Source organism: Saccostrea cucullata, unplaced genomic scaffold (assembly GCF_032062105.1).
Source record: "Saccostrea cucullata isolate Sc308-1 unplaced genomic scaffold, CSIRO_AGI_Scuc_v1 ctg5914, whole genome shotgun sequence".
Lineage (NCBI taxonomy): Eukaryota > Metazoa > Mollusca > Bivalvia > Ostreida > Ostreidae > Saccostrea > Saccostrea cuccullata.
In genome coordinates this window covers 129786-152839 of record NW_026919005.1, presented here as the reverse complement: position 1 = coordinate 152839, position 23054 = coordinate 129786, and the positions used below count along the sequence as shown (strand labels likewise).

The following is a 23054-nucleotide window of genomic DNA, read 5'->3' as shown; positions in this document are numbered from 1 at the left end:
ATGTAATATTTATCAAGAAACTTAAAACCAAGAAGACTGAAGTCTTGGGGTCTAATTGGTAACAACCTGAATGTATTAGAAATATCAATTTTCCCTAATTGTGCATTTTTATCTAGTTTTTTAACCATGCTAACAGCTTGATCAAAAGATGAATAATTAACAGAGCAAATTTCAGGATTAATGAATCCGTTAATACTGTTTCCATGAGGAGCAGATAAGTTGGTGATTAACCTCCAACCGCCCTGTTTTTTGGGTAAAAGTCCTATTGGGCTGCAATGAAAATGTTTAAATGGTGGGGTATCAAACAGACCCATTATACGACCTAAGTCTATTTCTTTGTTCAGTTTAGCTAATAATTCATCTTTGTACTCTAAGGCTGAAACCATATTTTTACAAGATACTGAACCCCTGGGACCCTCATAATTCAATGAGAAACCAAATGTAAACCCATGTAAAAGTTGATTTGCCACTGTTTTATCTGGATAATTTTGTAAGAAGTTGTTTAAAGTGGTAACATTGGTTGGCGTAAAACCTAGATCCCAAAGACATGGATCTTTATTGCCAAAATGGCCTTGAAAATCTAGATTGGGTCACATTGGGATTGATGGTTTGACGACCGACCATGTGCGAAGCCCCTTTTGGTGAATTATGGCTGGTTTGATTACTGTAACATTTGATAGAGGGGTGGTTTTGTCCGCACTTTAGACAAGAGTGTAAATATCTACAATCTTTCTTAAGACATGAACCCTTCAAGTTGAAATCATAACAACGCCTGTGCTGATGCAAAGTAGAAGTGGGCTTGCGTTCAGCGACTGTTGCCTGACCCATGTAAATCAACCATAATTCTGCATATATGTTTTCCAAACTGATCAAGCTATTTTTGGGCGCCTAAGCCTAAATTGAATGTCATAATCCCTCCACCCCAAAGTGGCAGACCGTGAAGCCCCTAGCCTTATAGAACTGATATACTTTAAAATGCCTTGAACATGCTGAGGAAACTTTCTTAAATAGATGGCAGCATAAATCAAAAAAGAATCAGTCCATTCCGAAATATTGACAATTTTCCTATGCTTTGATTTGATTTTAATTTCCCCATCCTCAAACACAAGCAGTTGCTGAATTTCAGCAGCTGGATCTAAATGCAATAACTTAGCAAGATCTATATACTCATTATTCCAGATTTTTTCTTGTGTTGTCAAGGGTATGTTAACCCCAAGATCTGCTGTAATACTAACAAGGGGATTAACAGGTATACATGTACCTGGTCGATAAGCAACATTTGTTGTTGCTGGAGTCGTAGATGTCTGTTGCAGCTGAGGCAGTGTGCCATCCATGGAATTGACCTCGGATGAGACTTGTAGGCCACTGGAATTAGCCGATAAATCTTGGCTACCACTTCCGGCATGTTGAATAAGTGCAGGCTCTCGTGTTGGTTGCGCCGAGGGCCCCGTTGTACTTGCAGGGGGTCTGGCATAGGGCGATTTTGTCTTGGATCTCCTCGATGCCCTCGCTCTTAACAATCACGTGCTCATTTTCTTGCAAATAATTAATAAACCCGTCAGAGATTTGTTTACTACTACAGTACCCGCATCGTTATTCTTTACAGGATACACGATACGATAGGATACACGCACGATACGATAGGATACACGCACGATACGATAGGATACACGCATGATAGGACAGGATACACGCACGATAGGATAAACGCAAAACACGATAAACGCAAAACACGATACACGCAAAACACGATAAACGCAAAACACGATAGACCTGATAAACGATCTACACGATAGGATAAACGCAAAACCTGATAGGATTGTTTCAAAATGAGGAACGTTTTTTGACAAGACGAAAAGATTATTTTGAATTAAATTTAAAGATTAAAGATTATTTAAATTAGATTATATTTTAATTTAAATACTCGCAAAACTTCAAATCTAAACTATAAAGTACATTTAATTATTATAAAAAGAACCTGAGATCTCTGTATTAATTTTACAAAAGTTGTTTATTTATATATATAAAAAAATGACAATGATTAAATGGATTTTTATGAAATGGAGACTGTATTTTTTTTAAAATTTCTTCTCAAGTGTGTGAATTTTGAAACTCTTTAAACAGATTTATTTTTTATGAAAAATATACATTTTGATTTTCTATCTAATAAATGTATCTACAAGTACCAAGTTATTTCACGGAATAAATTTACGCAATAAATTAAATATTTGTATTTAATGTTTAAAGCTTACAATCTGCGATCTATCCAAAAATTGCAATTAAATATTAATATCTTAGAAAATAATACAAGTAGAAGACTGGCCGAAAGAAAGGTTTAAAGAAAACGGCTTTAACAAAATTAATTAATTTAACATGATAGATCTATCAAGAACGAAACAGTTCAAGAAAATTAAATTTTCTGAATAGAAATCTAAATAATCATTAAAATAATGGCGATCTGCATTAATACATGTAAACTGTGTCATGAGAATATGAATCTGCTACAACTGCACATGTACGTTTACGCTAAGCTCTGACTTATGTACATGTAAACATTTTACATTAGAGATACTTAAAACTTCGTATTTATTAACGAACATTGAATGGTTAAATACTTTCTTTACAATACGAAACAGAAAAATTAATAAACAAATATTAAAAGAGTGAAATGCGACTTTTCCGACTAAATAATTATAAATCATTGCTATTAAACTCTGTGTGTATTGTTTCTAATAATAACGAAAAATAGGTTTAATTCGGCAAATGAATTATTAAACCTTAAAAATCATTTTACACTGACCCGGTAATCTCATATTAGGCATATTCGAAGGGCGGTATTTTGAAAGTCTGCAACCAATTTAAAATTAGATAAACAAGATCTAACCAAATAGCCAAATATAATATTGAATTCTTAAATAAAGTTACATACGTATGGAATAAAATCGATTAATACAATAAATTGATTCGGTGTATTTATTAGTCTTGCATAGTCACGGCGGATCAGACGACTCCTTTTGTTTTACTTTTATAGTAAGATACCGTTAAAAAAATATTGCGAGCTAATTTTCATAGTTTAGAATATTAGAACTATTTCATCCGTTTCTACGATCAATGAAATTGTTTCCTAGAATGAATTTTGTCCGTTTTACGTAGAAAACCCGATGACCCGAAAGTGCACGTACCATAAGTGCAGTAATTTTTTTATGTTTATTAAAAGACTTATTTACATAAACATAATGGAAACATTGTACGAAATGAAAAAGAATCCACGGAGTGAGTTTAGGGACTTCATTTCATTAAATTGATTTATTTGAATTTTTATTTAATATTCAAGATGATTTTTTAATCCATAAATCGTACAATTATTTAATGTATTTTGAATTAAATCTTTGATAAAATTGTTCAAACATGTTAGGAACAAAATCCCGAAAATAAGTAGATGCGTTTCATTAGAACCAGGTAGTATTCGAGGTTACTAATTGATCCCAGGTGAGAAATCAGTACAGGTATGTTGACGGTTATCACACACACACGGGCCGAGGTGTTAGTTAGGGGAGAAGGGGGAGGGGGCGGTTGACCGCACAGGAAAACAGTGTGCTAATTAGAGAGCTACACATACGTGTCAGTTTTCTTGTAAGGAAAGGTCTTCGATTTATTTTGATTTTTGGCATCCAGATGGATTATATTTTGAGTTTATTTCCACGCCAAAAAGGTAAGCTGTTAAAATACTTCATGTTTTCCCCTGTACATGTATATATTGTTTTTATGTTATCTAATGCCAGATGAAATTATTGAAAATCTTCTATTTTATAGTAACAGCCATGGTGTAATAAATTGGGTAGAATATTTTCATTGATTATATTTTATAATTTTGATTTCTTTTATTAATTTAGACATATGTCGAGGAATTTATAATTAGCTTTAAAAAAATAAATTTAAAATTTGAACGTATACGGCCAAAATCGTTGTTAAAATCATCTGGATCATTGTCTTATGTTATATTATATTTGTAACATTAAGACTTTAAATAATTGTGCATGCATGCAGGTCAGACGCATATTTCTAACGTTATCAGACGATAAACAAGGAAAAACAGAATATTGCATGAAAAAAAGATACATTTCAATATGCTGCTTATTATTTATTTATTTGCTTTTTGTCTACGCGAACATCGTAGCTTACCAAAAATCTTTCTCCGGTAACTCCGATTCATTTGAGAAAATCATATTAATAGTATTTAATTTTGACAAAATAAATCATTCGATAAATTATTTTTCAAAGAAATATACCAGTTGATAGATCTACTTATAATTTCATTTCCGAAAAGTTACTGTTTAAATTTTGACAATTACTCTCTGCTTTACCATGATATAATTAATTATTTATTAATAAATCAATTTATGTATTCATGAAATACGCGATTAATTGTTTTTTCCTTCTACACTTTAATATTTCTTATTTTGATGAAAAAGAAAGGGATAAATCTTTATTTTCTCTTTATCGGTTGAATTAATCTTATTTTTATTAACAAAACGAAAAAGAAACTCGGAATAGCTCAGTAGTTTCTTTACATAGTAAAGATAAAAAGCGAGGGTTTCCGAATATACACGATAAACGCAAAACACGATACACGATAGAACCTGATAAACGATCTACACGATAAACGCAAAACACGATAAACGGAAAACACGATAGAAAACGCAAAACCTGATAAACGGAAAACACGATACGATAGGATACGATAGGATACACGCACGATACGATAGGATACACGCACGATATGATAGGATACACGCACGATAGAACACGATAGAATTGTAAAGAATAACGATGCGGGTACTGTAGTTGTTGATATTTAAATGTGCATTATATTCAATGAAGTATCGAAAATAAAATGCTCTTGTTTTGCAATACTATTTTGTGAAAATTAGTCGATAAATTCTAAACAAATTCATTAAATATGAATTAATATGCTTGCATTAAGCTATTTACATACATAGATTCCTTTGATTGATACACAACAATGTCGATAATACTGGATTTGTATTCTCAGCGATGATTTTTCCGTCTGCTCAAAAACAAGATGGAAGCTGAAAAGACCTGGTGCATGCTCATGAGTGCTCATGTATTATTAATCGTAGAATCATAATGATAAAACCGTATAATTCCGGAAACGGGTTGCACTTAGTAGCTTTTTATAATTTTACAATAGAAAGCAATATATACGTCATTCTCAATAACTTTATTTCTCTTTTAGGGATAAATCTGATTATCCTCATAAACTTGCATTTACTTTCATGCCACTCGGCGATGATTTTTTTTTTAATTTTCGGTTATGTTTCTCTGTATTGTCGACAGTGAACTTTCATAATACTGGAAAACTGGCTAAAAATCGTTTATCTGTTTAAATGTCTTGTTTATTTCTTGTTGAACGTGCTCGGCGTCCATTACGATGTTACTCACTTAAAGCTGAACACGATTCGTAAAAGGAATGTGTCCGCCATTTTTGTTAGGAGAATCGCTATACCTGCAGACACCTATATAAGGGGCAGGACTTTGTCACTGTTCAGTGTAACTAGTCGACATCGGTGTAGACGGACGTATGCTATACAAACACTCGGTAGCGACAATAATAACGTAATGCTTCATCTTACGATGGAAAATAAGATACCAAAGAAACTTACAATTATAGTTGTACAGGTAAGTGCAGTATACAAACACAGATACGTGTAACTGCAATAAAATGTAAACAAAGGTAATGCAAGATAACCAGCACAAACACGGGTCGCCATTCCACGCCGATACCCGTGGCAATAAAGCAGTCAGGTGTGACGAATCTAAAGAGTATACCCTGTGGTATTGATGTATCATACAATAATATCGAAAATTGCGTATGCCTTAATTTACGAGTCGTGTTCAGCTTTAAGTCGGCGGATAGAAGTGACCAACCTTTAAAACCAGTTCTCTACTACGCATCAAAATCAATGCACATTACAGGTGTATTTATAAACACTTGTCATTAATGCAACATTTTCCCGCTATACTACATGTAGTAGTTACCCCATATAAAATTGTTGGTCATGTATCAAAACCATGCAAAAAAGTATCCCCATTCGTTACTTCTTTTTAAATGCCAAAGGTGCAAAAAAAAATTATCAACAGATATTTAAATCACATGACATAGCGATAGGCCTACCAGCCGATAGATTGTCAGACAGTATTTAGGAAGCCATATTGATTTTACAGGTAAGAATCTTTTGATTTTAAAGAATGAATCGTTTAAACGTCCAAATCTGGACCATCGATAATCTACAAAAAATAAAATTAAAGATTTTCTCCATAATTTTGGCTCAATCTTTCAATCAAACATTGTAGTTTATTAATTTAAATTTCAATGTTAACTTTCATGCAGTGTAATTAGGTATTTATCTGATTAACATAGCAGAGGTGGGTTGTTTACAATGAATTTCCATAGACTTTAGGCCACACCCAATTTTGCAAGCCAATTTTTTATATGAGCGCATGGATGTTTCAAGTTGCCGTAAATATGGTCAATGTAAAGAGATATACTAATCATTTACATTCATGAAAGAAATTGAAACAGTTCTTGCGCTCATTTATTATTTCCCAAAAAGGTGCAAAATCACGGATACTAGTCTCTATTGTTACTTGTCACCTTGTTAACAAATTTCTACCCGCCTTTGACCTGATGAATAACAAAGCATTAAAAACGTGACTCAAACAGGTCGAGACCACTAGATTTTCTGACGTCAGTAAAAATTTGCATGTAAATTAGCTATCTGTTTACTTTGCCTACTACTGAATGAGCTGCAATGCATTTTGGCCACTTCAATTACCCAGCTGTTTTGAAAATAAAGAGCAACTTGAATTGTCCCTTGGAAACTTATTTTCAAACCTTTTTTTAGCTCACCTTAGCCGAAGGCTCAAGTGAGCTTTTCTGATCACATTTTGTCCGTCGTCCGTCCGTCCGTCTGTCCGTCTGTAAACTTTTCACATTTTCGACTTCTTCTCAAGAACCAATGAGCCAAAATTAACCAAACTTGGTACAAAGCATTCTTGGGTAAAGGGGAGTTTAAATTGTTAAAATGAAGGGCCAAATCCCCTTACAAGGGGACAAAATCAACAAAAGACAAAAATAGGGTTGGGTCATTAAAAAATCTTCTTCTCAAGAACCACTGGGCCAGGAATGCTGAAACTTATGTGGAAGCATCATTGGGTAGTGTAAATATTAAATTGTAAAAATCATGACCCCTGGGGGTAGGGCGGGGCCACAATAGGGAATCTAAGTTTTAGATAGAAATATACAGAACAAATCTTTAAAATCTTTTTAAGAACCACTCGGCCAAGAAAGCTGAAACTTATAGGAAAGCATAGACTCTAAAGTATTAAAATCATGACCCCCGGGAATAGGGCGGGACCACAATTGGGAATCCATGTTTTACATGGAAATGTTTAGAACAAATCTTTCAAAATATTCTTCTCCGGAACCAATGGGCCAGGAAAGCTGAATCTTATGTGGAAACATCCTTGGGTAGTGTAAATATCAGATTGTTAAAATCATGACCTCTGGGGGTAGGGCGGGGCCACAATAGGGAATCCAAGTTTTACATAGAAATGTATTGAACAAATCTTTAAAAATCTTCTTCTTAAGAACCACTGGGCCAGGAAAGCTGAAACTTATATGGAAGCATCCTTGGGTAGTGTAAATATTAAATTGTTAAAATCATGACCTCTTGGGGGGGGGGGGGGGGGTAGGGCGGGGCCACAATTGGGAATCCATGTTTTACATGGAAATGTTTAGAACAAATCTTTCAAAATATTCTTCTCCGGGACCAATGGGCCAGGAAAGCTGAATCTTATGTGGAAGCATCCTTGGCTAGTGTAAATATTAAATTGTAAAAATCATGACCCCCGGGGGTAGGGCGGGTTTACAATAGGGAATCTAAGTTTTACATAGAAATATATAGAACGAATCTTTCAAAATATTCTTTTTCTGAACCAATGGGCCAGGAATGCTGAAACGTATGTGGAAACATCCTTGGGTAGTGTTGATACTAAGTTGTAAAAATCATGACCCCCGGGGGTAGGGCGGGTTCACAATAGGGAATCCAAGTTTTACATAGAAATGTATAGAACAAATCTTTAAAAAACTTCTCCTCAAGAACCACTGGGCCAGGAAAACTGAAACTTATATGGAAGCATCCTTGGGTAGTGTAGGTTCTAAAGAATTAATATCATGACCCCCAAGAATAGGGCGGGGCCACAACAGGGAATGTATGTTTTACATGGAAATGTATTAAACAAATCTTTGAAAATATTCTTCTCCTGAACCAATGGGCCAGGAATGCTGAAACTTATTTGGAAGCATCCTTGGGTAGTGTTGATATTAAATTGTTAAAATCATAACCCCTGGGGGTAGGGCGGGGCCACAATAGGGAATCCAAGTTTTATATAGAAATGTATAGAACAAATCTTTAAAAATCTTCTTCTTAAGAACCACTGGGCCAGGAAAGCTGAAACTTATATGGAAGCATCCTTGGGTAGTATAGATTCTAAAGTATAAAAATCATGAAAGGGGAGGGGGTAGGGGGCACGATAGGTATAGCAAGAGGGGAAATCTGGTAAAGAACTGCATCGCCAAAGTTTCTCAGGTGAGCGATGTGACCCATGGGCCTCTTGTTTAGATTTCTGAAAGAAATATTTATATATATAATCATTCACGTGACATACTTGTATACTCACCGTCAATGAAAACGCAACACTCAATTTTTAGGGTGAAAAGTCTATACGGGTTATAACTATGTACCAAAAAGGTTAGGACATCTTTTACTTTGCCAAATCAGTTATTTAACGGTTGAATGAATTTCTTTCCTCTACCGGAAGTTGCTTTATAGCCCTCTTCACAGAAATCAATTTTTTGCATTTTTAATAACATTTTTGGCTCACCTGAGCCAAAGGCTCAAGTGAGCTTTTCTGATCACAATTTGTCCGTTGTCTGTCGTCGTTGTCGTTGTCGTAGTCGTTGTCGTAAACTTTTCACATTTTCATCTTCTTCTCAAGAACCACTGGGCCAATTTCAACCAAACTGGCACAAAGTATCCTTGGGTGAAGGGGATTCAAGTTTGTTCAAATGAAGGGCCACGCCCTTATTCAAGGGGAGATAATTGGGAATTAATGAAAATTTGGTGGCATATTTTAAATATCTTCTTCTCAAGAACCAATGGGCCAGGAAAGGTGAAACTTATGGGGATACATCCTTAGGTAGTGTAGATTCAAGTTTGTTCAAATCATGACCCCCCGGGGTAGGGCGGGGCCAAAATGGCCGACCAAAGTTTTACATAGAAATATATAGGAAAATTCTTTAAAAATCTTCTTCTCAAGAATGACAAAGCCATAATTTATCATATTTATATGGAAGCATGCTCAGGTAGTGTAGATTCAAGTTTGTTCAAATCATGACCCCATGGCGTAGGGCGGGGCCAAAATGGCCGACCAAAGTTATACATAGAAATATATAGAAAAATTCTTTTAAAATCTTCTTCTCAAGAATGACAAAACCATAATTCATCATATTTATATGGAAGCATGTTCAGGTAATGAAGATTCAAGTTTGTTCAAATCATGACCCCCGGGGGTAGGGCGGGGCCAAAATGGCTGACCAAAGTTTTACATACAAATATATAGGAAAATTCTTTAAAAATCTTCTTCTCAAGAATGACAAAGCCATAATTTATCATATTTATATGGAAGCATGCTCAGGTAGTGTAGATTCAAGTTTGTTCAAATCATGACCCCAAGGCGTAGGGCGGGGCCAAAATGGCCGACCAAAGTTATACATAGAAATATATAGGAAAATTCTTTAAAAATCTTCTTCTCAAGAATTACAAAGCCATAATTCATCATATTTATATGGAAGCATGCTCAGGTAGTGTAGATTCAAGTTTGTTCAAATCATAACCCCATGGCGTAGGGCGGGGCCAAAATGGCCGACCAAAGTTATACATAGAAATATATAGGAAAATTCTTTAAAAATCTTCTCAAGAATGACAAAGCCATAATTCATCATATTTATATGGAAGCATGTTCAGGTAATGAAGATTCAAGTTTGTTCAAATCATGACCCCCGGGGGTAGGGCGGGGCCAAAATGGCTGACCAAAGTTTTACATACAAATATATAGGAAAATTCTTTAAAAATCTTCTTCTCAAGAATGACAAAGCCATAATTTATCATATTTATATGGAAGCATGCTCAGGTAGTGTAGATTCAAGTTTGTTCAAATCATGACCCCAAGGCGTAGGGCGGGGCCAAAATGGCCGACCAAAGTTATACATAGAAATATATAGGAAAATTCTTTAAAAATCTTCTTCTCAAGAATTACAAAGCCATAATTCATCATATTTATATGGAAGCATGCTCAGGTAGTGTAGATTCAAGTTTGTTCAAATCATAACCCCATGGCGTAGGGCGGGGCCAAAATGGCCGACCAAAGTTATACATAGAAATATATAGGAAAATTCTTTAAAAATCTTCTCAAGAATGACAAAGCCATAATTCATCATATTTATATGGAAGCATGTTCAGGTAATGAAGATTCAAGTTTGTTCAAATCATGACCCCCGGGGGTAGGGCGGGGCCAAAATGGCTGACCAAAGTTTTACATAGAAATATATAGGAAAATTCTTTAAAAATCTTCTTCTCAAGAATGACAAAGCCATAATTTATCATATTTATATGGAAGCATGTTCAGGTAGTGTAGATTCAAGTTTGTTCAAATCATGACCCCCATGGGTAGGGCGGGGCCAAAATGGCCGACCAAAGTTTTTAAAGATATACCCCGGTATATAGGAAAATTCTTTTAAAATCATTTTCTAAAAAATAGCAAATTCATGATTGGTCATGGGACTTCTTTTGGATTTAAACTTTACAATAAAAAGCCATTTTGATGATTTTCTACTTTTTCCTACCCTTAGTGCTCAGGTGAGCGATGTGGCCCATGGGCCTCTTGTTAACAATATTTTGGGTTTTCAAGGTTTTGTAGCTGTTTATCATAAGTAATGTACTAAAATCCCAGGAAAAAATCCTTTCTTTACCGGATGTGATGCCTATATTTCCTCAAAATGACTGATTTTCATTGCTAATGCTGGATATTCTCAAAATAAAGAAAAAAAGAGCTGCAGATGCAAATGTACACTATGTAACCACTCATCAGGCTCATGTTTTTCAATAGCATAAATAACAGTTTCTTGACTGGAAGTCCAAGAGTTACTACTCTACGCGAAGTTAGAGAAAATTCGACCGCAGTATCTGAAGAGCAGGCAATTAGAAATGCCCAAACATATTTATTTCGCTCAGATAAAGACATTGATAAACCTAATTAATGCATGGTAGAAATCGGACTGCGTACATTTATGTTGTACATGGCGGACTAGCATGTTTTGATTAAATTGTCGGAAGGGGGTAGTGTTTTATTTAAATGAAATCTGTTCAGAGGGCTAAAAAATCAACTTTTGGTAATGGAATGAAAACCATTCAACCATTAAATAACTGATTTGGCAAAGTAAATGATGTCCTTACTTGTTTGGTACATAGTTATATCCAGTATATAATATTTCACCCTAAAAGTAGAGTGTTGCGTTTTCATTGACGGGGAGTATACATAATTTTAGCAGGTAGTATATAGGTCCTCGGTTTTAGACAGCAGGAGAAGGTGTGCAATTAACCCCTCAATATTATCAGAAAGTGTTTTATGTACATACAAACGTCAAAGCGTTGTACGGTATTCAAAGCAACTATTAATCATCTAAAACAACACCAATATTAAATGTGAGCTTGGAGCAATGTCTTTAGAATATAGTCTTTCAATTTCGGTCTTATAAAGTGATAAAGAAGCTCTGCAGTTTTTCCAGTGACGAGTAAGTATTGTGCAGTAAACCGACGAAAACCACGTGTCACCATTGAATCGTAAACACGTAGTAGCTCTACTGTCGTGCTTTGGGACTGATTCACTTGATTGGAGAACGGAGGTCTGTTCAACAGAGCGAACGTTCGCGAGCGCTCGCCAAAATTCAGGCCTCGGGTGCTTTCAACAGTTCAATGTATTTGATCCTACTAACTTAGAACAGAACCTCAGCCAATCAAATGAATGGATTGAAAATAAACTCCTCCCACGGCTGTGTCGTATATAATGCTCAACTTGACTGCTCGTTGTACATATCGAGCACGCAATCAATATCGAGCACACGCGGTTTCAGAATTCAGGTGAGCATGGGATTATATAAAATAGCTGGTAGGAAAACAATAATCTTAATATCTACATTTAAAAAAAAATAATTGTGTTAAGAAGACAAGGCCCTAATCAGCAGGAGTGGACATCGCCGTCTAGTGTTAAATAAAAATATAATGAAAATCGTGACTTAAACCTGTCTTCAAAGACAAGGTTGGTCTCTGACATACATGACGATGGTTGTATTTTCTGTATGTACCGAAATGTGAAAAAATATATTCAGAAAGGCAAAACAAAAAAGACTACAGTAAAAATACAAAAGTGTAGCAAGACCAAGAAGTTCAAATATCATTGTAAACAGCAAGTGGGTTTTGAATAGTTTCTTTAAGTGTGCTGAACAAAAACCAATATATAGACACGCCTATATAATTGTCCAGTGAACCAATCGTACAGCGTTAAATATACCCACAATCAATAGAATCACAACACCCTAATTTTAGGGTGAAAAATATATACAGTATATAACTTATGTACCAAAAAAGTTATAAGATCTTTTACTTTGCTAAATCAGTTATTTAACGGTTGAATGATTTTCATTCCATTACCGGAAGTTGCTTTTAAGCCCTCTTAACAGAAATCAAAACTTTGCAATATTAATAATTTTTTAAACAATATTTTGGGTTTTCAAGGTTATGTAGCTGTTAATCATAAGTATTGTACTAAAATCCCGTATGAAATTCTGGCTTAAGATACATGTAGGTTGAAGTCTGGCAGGTGAAGGCAATGTAATACTTATACAAGATCACTTGAAAATATAATGTACGATACATATATGGTCGCTGAATTATCTTTTCGTTTGTTACACTAAGAATAAATGTAGTTTCAAAGATTTTAAAAATATTATTAGACAAGATAGAGGCTTGCTGGTAAATAAACACAAACCCTAGTTAAAAGCGAACTTTATTCAAAACAGGCCAGTTCCCACAAATATAAACTAACCATTCGCCTTATTTAATTTTCCTCATATTTTCAAGTACTCCTTTCAATGATTTTCATCCTTGATAATTTTGTTCCACATGTCAGTCAATTATTATGATAATTTCAAAGATAAATTTACTTCACTATATTTTACTTTTACTGATTTACATCTTTTTTTGCACAATGGATTAAAATAGATTTCTCAACAAAGAATATATACTTCACAATTTTTGTATTTTTTCTACAGTATCATTCACACTTGGTCATGCGAGAAAACTATTATGGACCCCCGTTACAGTGCCCAAGACATCCTCCTCTGTGACCTGTGTCAAAAAGCAGCATTACAGAGTCGGTGTGAATTTTGTCAAATTAATCTGTGTACGACCTGTGTAGGGATCCATCTTATTTCTGATTCATCTCAGAGACACAAGGTCGTACTCTACAAGCACAGAAAATCTGCTTCTTTTAGCTATCCGAAATGTCCAAGCCATACCCAGGAACTCTGTGAACTTTACTGTGAGAAATGTGACATTCCTGTCTGTTCTATCTGCATCTCCTCTGACGATCATCAGATGCATAAATTTACAGATATTTTGAAAAAATTGAGTTCTAAAACAAAGGATTTAGCAAAAGACCTCGAAGAACTAGAAAAAAAAATCTATCCTGCATACGAAGAAATAACATTAGATTTAAAGTCTGAAAGAGTTAACTCTGAGAAACATTATGAGAATCTGAAAACAGCTGTCACAAAACAAGGAGAAGACTGGCATAGTGAAATCAACATCATTGTCAAAAAACAAAAATCTGAAATTGATGAGATGAAAAATAAACACCTGACTGCTCTAAATAAACAGGGAAAAGAAATTAAACAGATTACATCTGAAGTAAAACAGAGTATTCTTGATCTAAAGAAAATATTGGACTCCAATGATGTCTCCGTAACCTCTGTATATAAATCCAGGAATGCTGAATTCAGAAGATTACCTCCTAAAGTCAATGTTTCATTACCAAGTTTCTCTCCTCATCAGATCAACACAGAGCAATTCCATCAAATGTTTGGTTCTATAACAACAGAAGAACGGGATGGACTGAGCAAAAACTATATACCCCCGAATCTTCAATTATGGAATATAGAAAAAGTGTATGTTATGCCAAAATCATATATTTGCAATTTGAGATATTGAGACTTCCTCTTTTAAATTTTCCTGAACGTCTCTTTTGTATAAGACTTCATAGGGGTGTCCAAATTTTGAGCTGCTAATGTTTTATTTTGATATTTTACATTTAAAAAATTATGTTAAGATCAAAGGTCAAGGTAATTTAAAATATGAAAATTGAGATCTTTTTCTATCTCTTTCGATATATGCTACATGTATATATCTTTGCATTTTTAATATGTCAATTCAAAGCTATTTCAAATATTTTGATTTTGTCCATTAAGTGTGATTACTTTCATGCACCTTTCACTAAAAACATTGTTATCGCTTAAACACCAAACATTCACTAATGTCTTCAGGGTCTTTAGACACAACAACCGTTAAACAGTGCAAAAGAATCTGATGACACCTTATATGAGTTATGATGACACCTTATATGAGTTATTGCCCTTTTATGTGCTTGCGCTTACTAAAAAATCCTATAACTTCAAAACTAAGTCTTAAAATCATGGCTCCAATTGCTATATATGTGACCCGTGTCCCTTGACCTTAAAAAAATATTGAGGTCAAAGGTCTTGGTCATTTACATTTTTTTAAATTTGATTTTTTTACATGCAATCTCTGATTTCTTTTAAATGGAGACTTGAAATATAAATATAATTGAAATTCAAAGATGATGGAATGACCTTCAATTGTTCTGAACAATGAAACTACAAGTTATCTGTATATTTTATATGACAGACCTATTTATTTATATAAGACATTTGAGAATCATAAAGATTTTGATTGAGATGGGGTTTACTAGATTTACCGTCGTAGAATATATTTTGGATTAACTACATTTAATGAATTACATTTTTAGGGATGGAAATAAAGTTCTGTCTATAGATACAGAAATTCCTGAACCTATCATAGATTGTGATAGTAAGAACCAGACGGACACAATAGCAGATGTTTTCACATAAGACCTAATCACTGGTTCAGAAGAGTAGTACACTAAATTGAATAAAAGAAAATCTCTTTATGCATCTTAGACTGATTGGACCGGAGAACATTTAAAGTGTTGTAAATTTATATTGTATCATCACGATTAAAGATTTAAATACACTTTAAGGTTAAAGCTTGTAGCTAGTTGTGATTACTGCTTTGATTTTTCTTTGTTTACCCAGGGTCAAAGATCCTTTGTGGCAGTATGAACAGAAAATACAGTCATCCGCGAAATGGATGGATGAGAAAACGGTCACTAAATGCCTGGGCTGTAAACAAGAGTTCACGTTCATGGTTAGAAAGGTGCATGTTCTGTTTATTTCAAACTTATGTTTGAGCTGATTTTTTTATGAGCTTTTTAAATGTCAAAACTATTTATGTACGGTAATCTTTGTTTCTTGAGAGATTAGAGTTTTTATCATGAAATTACAAAGATTTTTTATGATTTAGAAAATACCTTTAAAATAAAGACTGGTTCTTAAAAGACTATTTCAATTTTATTCCATGGTTATTCTGTACTTTTATGTTCATATACCTTTGCTTGAAACTTATGTACTTTTGGTTTTATCAGAGATTTGTCCCTTGTTTGCGCACTCTAACTGGTTTAGAATGCAATAGTTGATTGTTTTACTGCTTTTGTCTATTATGCAAAAAATAAGATTTTTTATTGTATTTTAAAAGAAAATATAGGCAGTTTATATTTCATTTACTATATATACATGTACAGATGACAGTTAAAAAACTTAATTGTAAAGCATCTAAAGATTTTTAAATGAAAGTGCTAATGCTTAACTTTGTTGTCTTCGTGTTTTCTATTTACCGTAATTATTTTTACTATATAACTATACTGACCACTGTGAACTCATAGCCTTCTCATACATTTAAATATATATATATATATATATATATATATATATATATATATATATATATATATATATATATATATATATACATATATATATACACACACTTTATTTACAAAATTATTCATGCATGTTCCTATCCTATATAAAATTCACTAAAACCCATATTTTCAGGGAAAGAAATTGAGACATTAACACAACCTATTTTTCTTTTACCTTGAATTGTATGTTTTTTTTATTTTCAGCACCACTGTAGATTGTGTGGGGGAGTCTTCTGTAATAACTGTAGTAACAATTATGTGGAATCCACCTATAGCAGGTTAGTGTGTATACATTTGTGTATATGGTACTTATATGTAAATGGAATCGGTGCACAACATCTTCGCAAATTGACATTACCTGTTTGCAAATCTGGGTTGCTATGCCTCAAATTTGCAACTAGGATCATTTGATAAAAGTTTAAAAATATACTTGATTTAGATATTAAAGTATATGTTATGTATTTAAGGAATGAATTTAATAGCTTCCCAAATTAAACTGTATAACCTGGACTTAGTCAGTTGATGCTTTATAAACTGCAAAGCAGTAATTAAAAAAAATGATGATGAAAACATTTTCTTATTCTTCTAGCTGTTGTCATCGTTATAACTCTCGGTCAAGTAAGATTAATATAAGCCTTTTAGACTAATTTTTCTAAATGTAAGTGCAAATGTGGTATTTTTACCAATTTTCTTGCAATTATGAGTTACAATATGGGTTTTGCAAAAACTTTAGTAAAAATACTATAGTACTACAGTTAGGATTGAGATCTGAAAGTTAACCAGAATTAAGGCTCACATTAATCCTGCTCAAGTGAGAGTTATTTAGATGACAACAATAAGATAAGATTCACCTTGCAAGAAAATGTTTCCATTTGAATGTAACATAGATAAACTGCATAAAATATAATCCTTGACTGTGATTATAGAAACATGAGAAGAGTTCCAACTTTAAAATGACCCACTATAAATTTTCAAGAATTGAATAAACTCACACATTTTATGATTTTGTTTTGCTGACATATTCTTCATTTCTGTACATACGTGCACTAGTTATTAAATTGTCTTGTTGTCCAGAGTCTGTTAAAGAAATAGCTGTTATCCAATCACAAATAACATTCTGAGATCCAGGGTCATGTAGATGTATAAATTTGTTAATTCACAAAACTTTGAAGCATTGAAATTATATGTAATTGATTGGTATAGAGTGTGGATTGTATATTTTACGTAGAATTCAATTACTTTATAAACTTTTATTTTTTAATTTATTTTTTATTAGCTTAAGGATAAATAACACAAACAAACTTTTTTCAGAAATCAGCATTATTTCTCATAGATTTACATTTAAATTGACAACCTGAATAATGTTTACCAAGTAGAGTGGGAGAATTTTAAAAGATTTTGTCATAAAGTTAAAAAATTGTGCAAAATTTTGTATGGAATTATATAGAGGGCAAAATAAAATCTCAAATCTAAGCACCAAGGAAAACCTACGATTTCTTTATATTTCAGGGATTTATTATTTATGTCATTACAAATCAAATCAGTCAAAAAATATATATCAACCCGTGCATCTATTTTTTGTTTGTGGTAAGTACCTTTAAAGCATGATACTAGGTAAAAAAAAATCATATGATACTTTCTTTTTTGCATTGCTTTTCAAATCGTTTAAATTCTTTTATTTGTTCTTCGTTCCTACATTTGCTAATATATTTGATGTGTCATCTACAGCATACTAAAGAGATACTACATTTCACAAGCATAAATTTTTTGCTTCACTAAATTAATGAAGAGTTTTACTTTCATCGCAAATGATAGCATGTATATGTAGATTTAATATAAAATTATGACTATATAATGCATGAAATCAAAAGTGACACTAGCAATAGACTCAATTTTTGAAAGTTGTTTTATGTTTTAGAGTTTCAAGCAGTTTATTCAAATGCAGATTTATACAAAGAAATCTTTTTGGCTGTAGGAAAAAACTTCCACGGATCAATCTTTAGTTTATTAATGAAATAGAATGCTTGTTAATTAACCAACATCAGATACACGTTATAAAAAAAGCAGGATATGGTTTTGCGATTGCAGTTGATATGAGCAATATTGCTGTAAACATCGTGAACTAGGATTGTGTAAATGGTAATATTGTCTTTGATGTGTCATCTACAGCATACTAAAGAGATACTACATTTCACAAGCATAAATTTTTTGCTTCACTAAATTAATGAAGAGTTTTACTTTCATCGCAAATGATAGCATGTATATGTAGATTTAATATAAAATTATGACTATATAATGCATGAAATCAAAAGTGACACTAGCAATAGACTCAATTTTTGAAAGTTGTTTTATGTTTTAGAGTTTCAAGCAGTTTATTCTAATGCAGATTTATACAAAGAAATCTTTTTGGCTGTAGGAAAAAACTTCCACGGATCAATCTTTAGTTTATTAATGAAATAGAATGCTTGTTAATTAACCAACATCAGATACACATTATAAAAAAAGCAGGATATGGTTTTGCGATTGCAGTTGATATGAGCAATATTGCTGTAAACATCGTGAACTAGGATTGTGTAAATGGTAATATTGTCTTTCAGCAGGAAGTCGCGAGCCTGTAACCTGTGTTACCAGAAGTACACCAAGTCTGATGCTCTGAGTTCCTCGATGATCAGCCGACAACAGGATGATGAGGGACTGGAGGACTCTAGTGAGCTGTTGTGAGTTCTGCTTAATGCTTAAATAATGAGTAATCATTGAATGACTAGATGCTTAATATACATGTATTTTTAACTTATTGCCTGCATGCTACTGATTTCAATATCATGTATTAGTTCCTTATTTCTTTTTTGAATGTATATATTTTGTCATGACTATTGAAGCATATCACACGTACATGTATATTTGCTGAATTTGAAGGGATGGAAATGAAGTTTTGTCTAAGGATGAGATTTTCCACCTGGTGAGTGATGAGAAAGTGGCAAGATCTCAGAGCTTCTCCTCCTCGGAGTTCCAGTACCAGGACCCAGATCCCAAGTACTCTCTTACTCAGTGTAGAAACTTCATTTCAATGGTCCATATTTATGTCTTCTATTGTACTGGATTTATGAATATGAATCTTTGTTTTGATTCACAGTGACTGCTTAAAACTTTAATTTTCCCGCATGACATCTAATCATACACATAAAATTACCCAGTATAAACACCTTTAATTTAATTGCAGTATAGTTTGTTGATTGTCTCAAAAAATCTGCTCACAATTTATTTTATCAAAAAATTGAATGCTTGTATCAATTATTCTGTATGGTAAATAAAATTAATAACACTGGTGCCATGTATAGTACTTACCTGATCTTATGCTTTTTTGTGACGAAGTCTTCTTTCATAAATAAGAAATTCATTATTGTGAGACGAGGAGCATTTCTGCAATTCCATAATTTTTAAATAATAATATATATTTTTTTCAATTGTTGTAGTGTCACAACTGGCATAACCATAAAGGCAGAAAAGCTAGAGAAAGGGGAAGTGAACAACTCCAGTGAATTCTGGGTAAAGGCTTGTAAAAGTCACGCCATACCTGTAGTGATTGACAAGCAGAATACTGTACTATGCTGGGAATTTAGATGCCATCCCAAGGTTGGGACAAATAAGTAAAAAAAAACATGATATCTATTAGAAAGAAGCAACAATGCAGAAAAAAAAATGATAATATATTGAAATGAGAAATGAGTTTATATTGAAATCTTTATACAAGTACTTGCAACTCAATTTGCTTCCAACATCTATTTTTTTTAAAATCAGTTTACATCTGCATTTGTAAAACTTCTTTGTTATAATTTTCTCTTCTTATGAATTATTGCAAAAAAAGGTAAAATTATTTTATCATGTCTTCAAAAATTAAAATGATGAGACTGAATAAAATCGATAAGACTTTTTATGTTTTACTTATCTACATTGGGAAAACTGATTATACTTTCTGATGCTATGCTCTACAATGACATTTTGAAATAATAGACAAGAATTTTGATATGTTTTTAGCTCTTCTGAGCCAAAGGCTCAAAGAGCTAATGCTATGGCCATTTGTGCGGTGTGCGGTGTGCGTTAACTTTTTAGAATTTGGGCCATAACTCAAGAACCCTTTGGCCAATCAGTACCAAATTTGCCACAGGGTATCCTTGGCCCAGGGGCTACCATTTATACTAAAATAAGGGTTGGGACCCTAAAACAAGGGGAGATAATCAGGAAAACCAAACCAAAAGTACTAGTTGCTAAAAAATCTTCTTCTCCAGAACCGCCAGGCAGATTTTCACCAAACTTACATACAAAGATCAGGATATGTTGAAGATTAAAAATTTTTCAAGGCATGACCCTGGGGCAAAGGGCGTAGTCTCAAGGTCACTTTAAAGTTGACCTAAATTTACAATTAATAAAAATGTTTATATTTTGCTTACTAAATGGACTAGGATCATCTTGTAAGTTGATGCATCTTAAGACTTCACATCATGTTAACTCAAAAGTAGGTCACGGTGACCTACTTTTTTAATTTTACGGGCATTTGTTTTCAAATTGATTTAAAGGCATATTTTGGACACTTTAAGGCCTATGATCATGAAACTTAGTCAGTTGATGCATCTTGGGTCCTTAAACAACGTCAACTTAACAGTAGGTCACCATGATCTACTTTTTGAACTTTATGACTTATCCTTTTTAAAACATTTAATCCCATTATTTCAGGCACTGAAAGGGTTAGAATCATCAAATCTTGTAAGTTGCTGCATCTTGGGACCTTAAAACATATTTAAGAAAAAGTAGGTCACTGTGACCTACTTTTAGAATTTTGCAGGCATATGTTTTCAAATTGTTTAAAAGGCATATTTTGATTACCTTCAGACATAAAATCATCAAACTTGGTCAGGAGATGCATCTTGGGACTCTGAAAAATGTCGACCAAAATGTAGGTCATGGTCACTTACTTTCAACATTTTATGGCTATATTTAAGTATCTTAGGTATTTATTGGCTTAGAATCATCAAACTTTGTGAGTTGATGCATCTTGGGTTTTCGGAGAGTGACGACCAAAAATTAGGTCACGGTGACCTACTTTCGACATTTTACGGCTATATTTAAGTATCTCCGGTACTTATTGGCTTAGAATCATCAAACTTTGTCAGTTGATGCATCTTGGGTTTTCGGAGAATGTCGACCAAAAAGTAGGTCACGGTGACCTACTTTTAACATTTTATGGCTATATTTATGTATCTTAGGTATTTATTGGCTTAGAATCATCAAGCTTTGTGAGTTGATGCATCTTTGGTTTTTGGAGAGTGGCGACCAAAAATTAGGTCACTGTAACCTACTTTCGACATTTTATGGCTATATTTCAGTATCTCCGGTACTTATTGGCTTAGAATCATCAAACTTTGTCAGTTGATGCATCTTGAGTTTTCGGAGAATGTCGACCAAAAAGTAGGTCACAGTGACCTATTTTCGACATTTTATGGCTATATTTAAGTATCTTAGGTATTTATTGGCTTAGAATAATCAAACTGTGACAGTTGATGCATTTTGGGTTTTCCAAGAATGTAGACCAAGAAGTAGTCCTAATTGGCTAAGAATCACCAAACTTTGTCAGGTGATGCAACTTTGGTCTTAGGATACTTAGGGTTAGAGGCTTCAAATACAAGTGATAGGTTGTACAATTTATCAGAAGAGCGATTCAAGGCCCTTGGGCCTCTTGTTAACTTTCATAATAAACTTTATCACATGGGTCATATCTATACGTGAAGTTATAATTCACACTTCATTAATGTCGCCACGCCTTTAAATGCTTATAAGTGTGTTACTTAATTTGACTGTTTTGATTACAGGATGTGATATTTAGTGTAACCTACATGGAGTTTGATAGACCGGACCCTGCCGTCACTCATTGCCTGGTACCAGCTTGTAAGTGTGACTCACACGAACAGGCCGTCCGTGGAGAACTGACAGCCAAACAGACGGGGATCTACGTACTGCTCTTTGATAATACATACTCAAGGTAAGCCATTAAATTAGGAGAAAGTCTTTGATCAACTTTTAGATGGAATAGAAATTTTAAAGCAAATACATTTATTGTTTGATGCCATTAATTAAGGAGGTATGCTTTATTTTCAGGATAACCGCCAAAAGAATATGTTACTCTTTGTGGACAAGGTATCTTGGAGATTGAAGCTATCCATTTAGCTTTGTTTGAATTATTTACCTTAGTATTTATACACCAAGAGTTCTTAATGCAATAAAAACAGTTTTTTATTATCTTATTTATACAAATACCCATTTCTGATAAAACGTATTTGATTAAAGAATACATTGTATTTAATAGGAATTTTAAAGTGTTTTAGTTTAATTTTCAAATACAAGAATGTATACCTTATACATTTTAAATAGAAGATATTTATTTGTTCATACATTTGTATTTTATATTTTTAAATTTAATGGGATTTAAATAAACTAAAAAATTGGACTTCATCTTTATAATTTTCTTTTCAAAATAAATTTTATTAAATAGAATTTTGTAGAATTATGTAGAATTTAGATTTTGTCCTGAACTCTGTAGTTATATTGATTTCTGTAGAGTGAAATCTTTTTAAGTTTATTTTGCTTTACCATTTTATAGCAATTTTGAAAATTGCCAAGAACACAGGGATACAATTTATGAAAAAAACAATGTTGCCAATTATTGCAAGCCCAAGCTAACGCTTAAGCAAAATTCATTATGAAGGCGTGTATGTTAAAGGTAAAAG

General features: G+C 33.2%; 1 protein-coding gene across 1 annotated transcript; it reads left to right on the top strand.

The window, feature by feature from the left end:
• Positions 1 to 13505: 13505 nt before the first annotated feature.
• Positions 13506 to 22480, top strand: LOC134277083 (FYVE and coiled-coil domain-containing protein 1-like). The gene is made up of 9 exons (XM_062759357.1): positions 13506 to 14012; positions 14136 to 14365; positions 15551 to 15662; positions 16480 to 16553; positions 18873 to 18992; positions 19192 to 19308; positions 19749 to 19908; positions 22140 to 22309; positions 22426 to 22480. The coding sequence occupies exons 1-9, from the start codon at positions 13506 to 13508 to the stop codon at positions 22478 to 22480; spliced, it is 1545 nt and encodes a 514-aa protein (XP_062615341.1).
• The last annotated feature ends 574 nt before the right edge of the window (positions 22481 to 23054 follow it).